The sequence below is a fragment of the Kogia breviceps genome, chromosome 4 (genome assembly GCF_026419965.1).
Source record: "Kogia breviceps isolate mKogBre1 chromosome 4, mKogBre1 haplotype 1, whole genome shotgun sequence".
Taxonomy (NCBI): Eukaryota; Metazoa; Chordata; class Mammalia; order Artiodactyla; family Physeteridae; genus Kogia; species Kogia breviceps.
In genome coordinates, this window is record NC_081313.1 from 41,936,919 (window position 1) to 41,949,240 (window position 12,322).

The 12,322-nt window shown below is 39.5% G+C and overlaps 1 protein-coding gene across 1 annotated transcript in view; it reads right to left on the minus strand.

The window, feature by feature from the left end:
• CDC20B (cell division cycle 20B) overlaps positions 1-12,322 on the minus strand; it is a 58,252-nt gene that overhangs the window by 22,432 nt on the left and 23,498 nt on the right. Inside the window, exons 3-5 of the mRNA XM_059061131.2 lie at positions 10,828-11,047; positions 6,551-6,681; positions 3,008-3,101 (exon numbers count right to left, since the gene is read on the minus strand). Coding sequence (XP_058917114.1) covers positions 3,008-3,101; positions 6,551-6,681; positions 10,828-11,047 — 445 coding nt within the window. The remainder of the gene's footprint in view (positions 1-3,007; positions 3,102-6,550; positions 6,682-10,827; positions 11,048-12,322) is intronic.

The window sequence follows — 12,322 nt, forward strand, 5'->3', positions numbered from 1 at the left end:
GAGAACCTGTGGGGTGCAGGGTAAATTTGACTTTGGGGGCACTAAATGCAGCATGGAAGGAGGACCTTCTAGAAACTGCCACAGTAGCAATATCTTCCCACTGCATGGCTGCAGAGTCGCCCTGATGCACACATATCACCACCCAAAGATTTCTACCAGCTTTGGCCTCAATATGTATACTTACAAGTCACAGGAGGTGCCTACAGTGACGTTTCAGAGTCTTAGCAAATATGGGTGAGGCATGAAGAAATACTTTATATGCACAGCACCTGGATAAAATTTGTCCCAGTGATCCACTTGCCTAAGAGTAGTTACCTGGCTTATGTGGAATCTGTTTCACACTTTAAATCCCCTTAAAAGAATTAAGAACAAAGCCCTTCATAGAACATTCCTTTCAATTAGACTCTGCTTCCAACAGCCTGCCCCTTCAAATCTTCCTCAGTGCTGCCACCAAAGTCATCTATCTAAAGCAGAGCAACAGACTTGCAAGTCAAGTCAGAAGAATGGCCGCATAAGTGTATTTCCTCTGCCTCCTAGTTTCAACCTCACTAGAATGACAGCAAATGACTTTTTTAAGGTGTGAAGATATAAGAACAAAGAGTATGGGAGTGAAATAGCAGTAAGAAGACATTACGGTAATTTTCTGCAAAATTGATAAAGGTTTGATAACTGACCAGGGGGAACATAAGAAATGACCCTCAAGTGCCTATAGAGGGGTCATGGTGAAGAGAAGCAAGCTGATTTGTCTTGCAGAAACCCCACAAGGGGTCAGGCCTCAGAGGCACAGGGAAGGTCTAGAATGAGATGAGTTTGGTTATAAGACTGTCAAGTTCACACACACACAAACACCCTGTCCATATACACACGTGCACATGTCAAAAGAAACCAGATGTTTACTCCCTGAATAAACCAAAAAAAATGACAACCTCAACTCAAGAGCACCAGCAAAAACAGATAGAGTGAAAATTGTCATAGTGAGTTTGGCAGGTCACAGCTCTTTACCTTAGTACTATTTCCAGAACACCACACATTTCAGGAAACTTCACTGAAGCTTTCCTCACTCTGAAAGAGGGAAACCAAAACTACTGCAAGAGGAGCTAAGCAAAGAAAGACAATTCAGGAAGAATTGCAATCCTTCCAGAACTGTATGTGAAGTTTTTTCAGAGAAATAAGAGAAAATAATATATACATGAAGCATGAACAGGATGCTGGAAAGAGAGAAAGAGAGAAGGAAGGAAGGAAGGAAGGAAAGAAGGAAAGAAGGAAGGAAGGAAGGAAGGAAGGAAGGAAGGAAGGAAGGAAGGAAGGAAGGAAGGAAGGAAGGAAGGAAGGAAGGAAGGAAGGAAGGAAGGAAAGAAGGAGGGGACGGAGGGAGGGAAGGATATAGGGGAGAGAGAGAGAGAGAAGGAGAGAGAACGAGAAGCCTAACAGTGTCTAAGAAACTTTAACATTAAAACTAAGATAGCCAAAATAAAAAATTTAATCTCAAGGCTAGTGGACAGAATGAGGTAACCACCTACAAAGTAGAAGAAAAAGTGAGATGAAAAATAGAATAGAAAAAAATAAGATAACTAATCCAGGAGGACCAACAATTATGGTCAACATTTCAGAAAGAAAGAAAAAAGAAACAAAGGTGAGGGCTTCCCTGGTGGCGCAGTGGTTGAGAGTCCGCCTGCCGATGCAGGGGACACGGGTTCGTGCCCCGGTCCGGGAGTATCCCACGTGCCACGGAGCAGCTGGGCCCGTGAGCCGTGGCCGCTGAGCCTGCGCGTCCGGAGCCTGTGCTCCGCAGCGGGAGAAGCCGCAACAGTGAGAGGCCCGCATACCGCAAAAAAAAAAAAAAAAGAAAGAAAGAAAGGTGAAAAAATTACTAAAGAATATTTCAAGAAACTTTCCAAGAATTAAAAGACATAGGTGCCCAAGACTGAAAAGATCCACCGGTAGGCTTGTCAGTTATAATGAGGTTTTTTTTTTAATTCTACACAAAGCTTTATCATCATGAAATTTTAAAACACTAATGATAAGAGATTTTTCTATGTGCGTTCAGAGAGAAAAAGCAGGTGGCATACAGAGGACAGGAAGTCACAACATCATATAACTTCTCAGCAGCAACAGTGGATGCTAGAAAACAATAAAGCAATGCCTTTTCTCACAAAATTCTGAGCGAAACTAGAATCTGTAGCCAGCCAAACTATGAATCAAGTGTAAAAGTAGAGTAAGCACATTTTCAGACCAGCAAACCCAGAAGGAGTACAGCATGGCTGCCAGGAAATAGCGGATCTAACACCAGAGAAGAGAAGTCCCAGAATCACAACTGTGGGACTGGCCAAGAGAGCAGCGTGTTCAGCAGGCTCTGGGTAGGAGGCCACCAAGGAAAATAAGGACTGATGTGGGTGGGTACGTGGAAAATGTTATTGATGGCTGTGGAACAAAACATGGGAGCATTTAGGGAAAGCAGTCATAATTTCACAGGTATCTAATAAATGAAAAAATAAAGCAACTTTTTAATTCTAGGAAAAAATAGGTTATACTAGAAAAGAGGCATAGTTATAGTACACTATTTGGCTTAACAGGAAATAATACTTTTATAGAATATGATGTAAACATTAAATACTAATTTTACTCTTTAAAAGTGTAATATATATAGATTGAAGGAGGTGAATGAAACAGGAGGATAGATAAGTTCTTACTACGCTAGAAAGTTGTGATAAAGTCTAAAATTGTAAAAAAAAAAAAAAATAGCAGTTTACAAATATTATTTAGAACATAGATGTCAATACCAGGGGGCATAGCTGGAAGAGCTAAGGGTGGTTGCCTCTGGGAAATGGGAAGTGTTGGTAGGGATGGTTAAGACAGAGGATCACGAGAATTATCTACATTTTACAATTATGTTGAGTTTGTTCTAATAAATATAAAAATAAAATATTTTAAGATAAGGAAGAAATGAAGGAGGCAGGGAGAGAGGAGGGTAGGAAAGAAGGACAAACAGAAAATCTTTGGACCATACCTTTCCAAATGCATCGGGATTGCTCGCAGAGCTGCATTTTCCCATTAACCTGCTGAGCCACTTTCTGGGTCGATAATAGCTGGTTTAAGCATTTCTGAAAACAAACACAAAGAGATTACTTATTCAGAAACATATGTGTACATCTCAGATGTGTTGCATGGTATAGAATTAAAACTGCTAATTCACTACAAAGTTCAAAGGCTACACATTACCAAAACCCAAACTAGAATAATTGCCATTATTTATTAGCTAACCACTGTGTAATAAACACAGTGCTGAACGTTTTACTGCTATATTATTTCTTATCTCCCCAACAACTCCAGAAATCCTCTTTTATTCTTCTGGCCTAAAAATCCTTTTAGCCCACAAACCAACCATATGCCAGTAACATCATCAAAGCCTGCAAGAACTGAAATGTCATATTTCTAGTACTCTCTGAAATTAAAGCACCTCCTCAAAACAATATTAGTAAGAATGCTTTCCCCAAGAAAGAGTTATTTCAAGGGGTGCCTCTCAGCATTCAACCCAGAGATGGTCTCTCAGTCTGTTACTGAGATTTGCTCTGGACCTCAATTTTCCTCATCTGTAATATGTTGGGATTAAACTTATTATCTTAAAGGTCCTTTTCCACTAACACCTTTGCCCATGAGAACTGGGAATATCATGTCAGAGAGAGCTTAAGTAAATTGCCTAAATTTCCATGACCACAAAAATCTGATTGTTATCTCTCTGGGACAGTATATAAAGAGCACTCATGATGTTCTTACTTCCAACTTCAATCAAAAAGAGATGGGCAACTTAGTAAAAAGGGAAAGAAAAGTACTTATTCTAGAAATACAATAGTAAATAGTTAAAACAGAGAAGATTCTCTTTTATCTCTTTCACAACAATACATTTAATCACTGGATCACCATAATTCAGACAGACGTCTCTCTGCCAAGCATCATTTTGATATTTTGGTTTTCTTCCCAGATACTGTGTCACATAATAGACATTGCCAGTCAACGAATCGTGGATTTTTAGGTACTCAAAGTAGAACAATTAATTATAAAGCAGGGTTTCACAACTTCAGAACTATTGGCAAGTAATGCATTATTGTGGTCTACTAGATACCTACCCCTGGTTGTGATAATCAAAAATGTCTTCAGACTTTGTCAGATGTCCCCTGGGGAGCAAAGTAGCCCCTGTTTGAGAAGCACGGGTATAAAATAACATTTCTCCAATGACCTGCTGGCCAGCAGCTCAATGTAACTCTTCACAGATTCACTTCTTCAGAATCCCATAGTTACCTCAAAGCTGACCAGGGCTTTGCCCAGACAGTGTGCTTCTACTGCATATACCCAGGGATACTCTTCCCAGGTGAGATCCACTTATTATTGTTTTGGCCAAGAAGTTCATTCGGGTTTTCCTGTAAGATCTTATGAAAAAACCCAAACGAACTTTTGGGCCAACCCAATACTTTAGTGAGCAACTTGGCATAGAGCTGACTGGATATGAGAATTCTGAAGTCTCTAGAGTTATGCAGGTCTCATTGCGGAAACACCCTCCAGATGATCTCTGAGGACCACATGAAGACACACGTTTACTGTCAGGGTAAAAGACCTCACTTTATATCTGCGCCATTCTTGCTGATGTTTGACTTCCAATTAGTCATGACAACAAATGCTCTACATAAAGTAGTAAAAAGGCTTCCATTATTCCCTGCCTAGGTTCTTCAGTGATGCTGGGATGATGTTCTGGATGGATAACAATTGCTATAACAATAGTAACTTGCCAACACCATTGTGACCCCACAGACAGGGCCACCAACTTTGCTGCCACGAGTTACCAGACAGCTCAAGGGGAAGGAAAAGGGAAGTCATGATGGTCAGGGCAGTAAAAACTCCAAACAGCACTAGAGGGTGGAAAGGACAGTGGTGTTAATAGCCAGGCCTGGGTATGAGCTCAACAGCACCCATAGTTACCTCAATAGAACCCCTTGGCCATTCACCCACCCCAAACCCTTACCCAACAATAAGCACCCAGCAAAAGACCTTCTCTAATAACATTTGTTTCCAACTGCATATGAGTTCAAATAATTCAATTTTACATTCACAATATTTTATTGTTCCTCCAGCAAGATGTATATGCCAAACACAGGAAGCACACACTCAATGAGTAACTTTGCCTAAATTGAGAATTTATGACATTCCTAGTTCAAAGTTTCTAAATGAAACATTGATTCCTTCAGAAGCTCTTCATGGGATTTGATAAACCTAAAAACATGCTACTGATATTTAATGTGCACAAAGGATTTTGGGCAGATTCCTATGATCTTAAAACCATAATAAATAAGATACTTAAAAGAATTAAATTAACTTAGTAGAGAAACTAAAAAACAACAACAACAAAGACATAAGGGAAATATTTAAAAGAACATCTTTTTTTTTTTAAACATCTTTATTGGAGTATAACTGTTTTACAATAGTGTGTTAATTTTTCCTTTACAACAAAGTGAATCAGTTATACACGTACATATGTTCCCATATCTCGTCCCTCTTACGTCACCCTCTCTCCCACCCTCCCTATCCCACCCCTCTAGGTGGTCACAAAGCAGACAGGTGAACTCCCTGTGCTATGTGGCAGCTTCCCACTAGCTATCTAATTTACATTTGGTAGTGTATATATGTCCCTGCCACTCTCTCACTTCGTCACAGCCTACCCTTCCCCCTCCCCATATCCTCAAGTCCATGCTCTAGTAAGTCTGTGTTTTATTCCCGTCTTACCACTAATCTCTTCATGACATTTTTTTTTCTTAGAGTCCATATATATGTGTTAGCATATGGTATTTGTTTTTCTCCTTCTGACTTACTTCACTCTGTATGACAGACTCCAGGTCTATCCACCTTATTACAAATAATTCGATTTCATTTCTTTTTATGGCTGAGTAATATTCCATTGTATATATGTGCCACATCTTCTTTATCCATTCATCTGTTGATGGACACTTAGGTTGCTTCCATGTCCTGGCTATCGTAAATAGAGCTGCAATGAACATTTTGGTACATGACTCTTTTTGAATTACGGTTTTCTCAGGGTATATGCCAAGTAGTGGGATTGCTGGGTCGTATGGTAGTAAAAGAACATCTTACAGACAAAGAGTCAAACTGATCCTGAGAGATCACAAAGGGCAGACCAAGTCACCACATACTTTCCAAATAGTTGGGAAATGATTGTACAAGAGAACTTTTGGCTGAGAGGAAACATACCATAGTACGTATAATTTTATTCTATTTTTAGTCTTTACCTTTTTGATGGTTAGTCTCATTTTCACTTTTTTGATTGATGCTAATTAACACTTTTTTTGTGTATTTGCCAGGTATTCTATTTCTTTTTGGAAATGCCTCTTTTCATGTCCTTCGTAGACTCATTTTCTTCTATTAGGAACCCATCATTTTCTTATTGATTTGTCATAGCAGCTAAGCCAGCTCTTACCTCAAATTTGGGACTCAGTTGTCTGAGCTTCTCAAGATGTGAGATCTTCAGTTTTCTCTCTTTACCTACCTGGCCTTTTGAGGCAACAGTTTTCCTCTTGCCTCCGTCCAGTGCGTGAGGTGCCTTGCAGAAATGGAGAGCAGAGTTATTTGTTTCAAAACTTCCTTTGTTGGGGGTCTTCAGTGGCTCTTTGTAGGATCCTGCCAGAAAAACATTTAGCTTTGAATTTGGTTTTTAAAACAATATAATCTTTTAAACCTTTGGTTGGAGGTCAGCCCTTGGCATGTACCATAGAACAGAATGTGAAGATACAGGCCCTCGTCTCTGCAAAATCCTGAGTGGGGTGGGATGGAGAGGGCGGCACAGGGCCTATGCAGAGCACTGGGTTCATAAGTGAACACTGGGTAAGAAAGTGCCTCAATGGCTTCCAAAACCAGGAGGAAATGCTAAGATTAAAGACCTGACCCCAACAGCAGCAGCAGCAGAAATGCTTTATGTCTGCCTGGAAAGGACACATTTGCAGATTTGAACAATGGATACAAACAGTTCAATAGTTTAAAATGATGGAGCGAAGGGTACCTGGTTTGCCCAGGCTGTGATCATACTGCCAGGAAATCACTATGGGATGCTTGCCTTCCAATCATTGACGTTCACTACATGATCATAAGCAAATCACTTTGCCTCTCCCTCTTCCTATTGCACAAAGATGTAAAGCTAGTTTGAGATGACTTTAGTAAAATACTTCCTAAGTTACAGTCATGGAAGAGTCAATGTTATTTGCATTGTTATTGTCCATTTCTAGTCTCTTCTCAAGACTGAGAAAGCCCTTTACCATACTTAACTGCACTGAAAACTTTGACAAGTCATCTTCTAAAGCTAAGTATCTGCTATATCACTTGTTCATCAGTGGAATCGAGGGACCACTGGATTAAATATCTAGGCCTTTTGCAATATGACAATCCCTTCTTCATTTGGACAAATGTGTGCTAGATAAACTGTCACTAATGTTCCTAAAGCCCAACATCTCAATTTCTGGGCTATCCAAAGTCTAAGAGGAAGGAGGAATCCAAAATCTAATTTCAAGGAGGAAAGAGGGATGAAAACATGAAATGTTCTGCAAAGTTTTATTTTTTTAAAGGCATTTCTTTTTTATTTTAATGTATTTTATTTATTTATTTTTGGCTGTGCTGGGTCTTTGTTGCTGCACGTGGGCTTTCTCTAGTTGTGGCAAGCAGGGGTTACTCTTCGTTGCAGTGCATAGACTTCTCATTGCAGTGGCTTCCCTTGTTGTGGAGCACGGGCTCTAGGCGCGTGGGCTTCAGTAGTTGCAGCACATGGGCTCAGTACTTGTGGCTTGCGGGCTCAGTAGTTGTGGCACACAGGCTTAGTTGCCCCGCGGCATGTGGGATCTTCCCGGACCAGGGATTGAACCCGTGTCCCCTGCATTGGCAGGCGGATTCTCAGCAACTGTGCCAACAGGGAAGACCCTTCTGCAACGTTTTAGATCTTACTCTTTGTCTTGCAAAATTAGGCATCCTTGTTTTGTCCTATTTGTAGACAAGTAAAGAGAAGAAGCCAGCTCTCTGAGCCTCAAATGAGAAAGAAAAAGTTACAGTTGGATGCTAGTACTGACAATCATCCCAGTTATCAACAAAGAGGTCAGGTCCTCCAGCCTAAGGAATCCGGGACCTCTCAGGTTTTGTCCACAGAGCATGACTGCAAATGAACCTCTCTGCAAACATCCCTTTTAAGATGGGAGGGTCTTCAGTGTTCACCCTTCTGGAACAAAAAGAAAGAAACCCCACTAGCAAAACACTGAGAAACCAATGTTTCTGATTAATATGCAGTATTAACTTAATAGAAAATGAAATATGCTTTCTTATAAAATTATTTTGACTGATAATGTCTCTTAGAATTCTGAATTCTCATGCAATGCTTTATTTGAAAATAATTAATTAATTAAGGAACTATGAAGGAAAAGGGAGCCCTTAATTTTAGGCAGAAATTCCTCTAATACAATTAGCATTAAAATCACCCCTCAATTAAAACATCTTTCAGAAGATAGCCAGAAGAATGACCTTTCTGGGCTTCCCTGGTGGAGAAGCCTCCCAGTCCGGGAGGATCCCACATGCCGCGGAGCAGCTGGGCCCATGGGCCATGGCAGCTGGGCCTGCGCGTCTGGATGCAATGGGAGAGGCCACAACAGTGTGAGGCCCGCGAACCGCAAAAAGGAAAAAAAAGAATGACCTTTCTTACAACTCTTACAACTCTTTATCACCTACTGTTTCAATCAGCTATTTTCTGTGTTGATACTATTAGAAGAAAATTTCATTGGTTTAAAAATGATTTGAGGCCTTTCTCACCTCTGAAATGGCCCACACTCTGTCTGTGGAGTGTGTTTCTCTCTAAATAAATCCACTTCTTACCTATCAAAAAAAAAAAAAAATGATTTGAGCTCCCTTTCCATCTGCAGGACTACGGTGCCTCACTGTGTCTAATGTCATTGAGAAAAGAGTGGCAGTAAGTTACCATTTGTCTTAAACATGCTGATAAGACAATGAATTACATTGCCTAGGATTTTAAAAAGGAAGAACAGAAATTAAATCACTAAGTGTCAAGTTTTGCTTCTGAAGGATGGGAATAAAAAAGGTTGTGCTCCTATTGGTGGGAATGTAAATTCATGCAGTCACTAAAGAAAAAAGTATGGAGGTTCCTCAGAAAAGTAAAAATAGAACTATCAGCAATGATCCAGCAATTCCACTTCTGGGTATTTATCCAAAGGAAATGAAAATAGGATCTTGAAGAGATATCCACAATAGCCAAGATATGGAAACAACCTAAGTGTTCATCAACAGATGGACAAAGAAGATGGGGTATATAAACATACAATGAAATATTATTCAGCCATGAGAAAGAAGGAAATCCTGCCATTTTCAACAACATGGATAGACCTTGAAGGCATTATGCTAAGTGAAATAAGTCAGACAGAGAAAGATAAATACTGTACGATCTCACTTATACCTGGAGTCTAAAAAAGCCATACTCAGAGAAAGAGAGAGTAGAATGGTGGTTGCCAGGGGCAGGGGTTGGGGAAAATGGGGACGTGTCAGTCAAAGGGCACAAATTTCCCATTAGAAAATGAATAAACTCTGGGGACCTAATGTATAACATGATTATTGTTAACAATACTGTATTATGCACTTGAAAACTGCTAAGAGAATAGGTCTTGAATGTTCTCACCACAAAAAAATGGTAATTATGTGACTTGATGGCAGTGTTAACTAACTCTATTGTGGTAATCATTTTGCAATACATAAGTGCGTTGTGTCATCATGTCATATACCTTAAACCCACACAGTATTATATGTCAATTATATATCAATTGGGACTTCCCTGGTGGTCCAGTAGGTAAGACTCCGCACTCCCAATGCAGGGGGCCCGGGTCTGATCCCTGGTCTGGGAACTAGATCCTGCATGCATGCCACAACTAAGAGTCCACATGCCACAACCCATGGCACAACAAAGACCCAGCACAGCCAAAATAAATAAATCTCAGTAAAGCTGGGAAAAAATTTTTTAAAGTTGTGTTAATATGAGACATATTTTAGAAGGAGAGCTTGTGTTTCAAAGCTTTGACAGGTTAATCCTGGATCCCTGCCCACCAGATCACAGCTTTGGTGCCCATTCCCCATCTCTGTCCCAGGCAGGCATTAGAGTGTCCCACTCTCATCTTTCCTTCTCTTTGCTTCTCTCTTCCCTCTTTCCCTCTCTTCTTGTTTCCCTCCACTCCCCTCATCTCTTCTCTTCTTTCTTCTTCTTATTCCTCCTCTCTCTCTCTCTCTCTCTGTCTCCTCTCTACTCTCCATCTCTCTCCTCTTCCTTCCTTTTCTTTCTCTTCCACTCATCCTCTCCTGTTTTCACCTTTTTCTTCTCCTATTTCATACCTAATTATTTCATTACTAATACATCTTTTTCCTGACTGTTGTAGACAAGGAATCTTGCCAGAGTCATCAAAAACTCTATACTTTACAAAACATAAGAGATACATATTTGCGTGTATACATATGTATGTATACACATATTTATACATACTTAAAATCTTTACAAAAGCAATAATCTATCAATGCAAATCTCAGAGACACATTTAAAATACAACATACTTTCTTCTGGTTTTGTTTCAGGCCTCCCCTTCCCCCTGTCCCTGGAAATTTCTTATTCAAAGGGAGAAAGAGAGAAGCAGTTGACTAAATGTGACATCAGATATTTCTGTAAGACAAAGATTCTCTCTGGAATACATCTTTTTTTTAAGATTTCAAAACTGGCCTGTGGCATTTTTATTACCTCACCTGGAATCAAGGTCTCTTTCTCAGGAGTTATCTTCAGCACAGTTTCTGGGAGGTCAGTTGTTGAATGCTCTTCCCCAAAGGAATGGGCTGCCACATCCCTGGTTTGGCTTTGCCGCCACCTTGTGGTAATTGGGCTACTGGCAACAGGAACTTCAGCCGATAGCCTCTTCGCAAAGTTGCTCTTGAAGTTAGAGTATGTTGGATTAACTGCATCAAATACCTATTTAACAACAAAAAGATACATGATTTATAGTAGGCTCAATGATACAAAAGTTAAAATTCCTTAAAAGAGAATTATAAACAACTCACCTAGTACATTTTATATATGTATACACACACACACACACACACACACACATATATATATATATCACACTTAGAGCCTCTGCTCAAGGGTCTGAAGACATACCAAAGCAGTTTCAGGAGTAACTATGTTTATGCTTATTACTATTACATACAAATATAAAATATGAAGTTGAATAACACTATATACTGATCATATAAGATGTTAATATAAAATCATAAAATTTCATAAAAGCATAAAATATCATAAAATCTGGAAATAAATAGCAATTTTCTAGTCTAATCCCATTTTGCAGATGAGGCCTAACTTGCTCAACTTCTGTCCATCCCCTCTGAGAAACACCAAGAGTTTGGTATTTACAGGTCCTTTAGTGGTGAGCCATGCCATGTAGCTATGTGAAATTAAAATACAAATGACAAACTGAAAATGAATTATTTTTTAACAAAATGACAGGCATGTTAGGTTAATATCTTTGTATAAAGGGCTCTTACAGAAATTTAAACAAGTTTATCATCCCAAGAGAAAAATGAGCATGGGACATAAAAAGACAATTCATAAAAGAGATATATAAGTGCCCGAAATATATTCAAGCTCATTAATAATCAAGAATGCAAATTTAAAACAATAATGAGATGTTAGCAATGATTTTTTAAGTGACAATTCCCAATGTTGAAGTTTCTCGAAACAAACACTGGCTACAGTGCTGGTAGAATGTCAATTAGTATCTGGAAAGGACAATTTGGCAATGTGTGTCAAAAGCCCTCAAATATGTGCCTAACCTGTACTGACCCAGCAATGTCACCTCTAAGAATTTAAGGAAGAAATCAAAGATTCCAGCATCTATTGATTGCTTACCATGTACAAACCCATATGTTAACGGCTTTACGCACACTCATATTTAATCCTCTGAAACACTTGGTGAAGCAGGTCTGTTATTTATTCCCATTTTACCAATGAAGAAACTGAGATTTGGAAGTTCAGTGAATTGCCTAAGACCACACTAGGAGTAAATGGAGATGCTATACCCTAACCTCATCTGTCTGACTCCACAGTCCATGCTTTCAACTGAGAACGTGAGGGTGTGTACTGCAGTATATATGTAAGGGCAAAAAGATGAGAGGGACTCAGTGTTTACCAGTGGAGAATTGACTGGGTACACTATGTGGCATCCATAAAAGGGAATACTCTGCA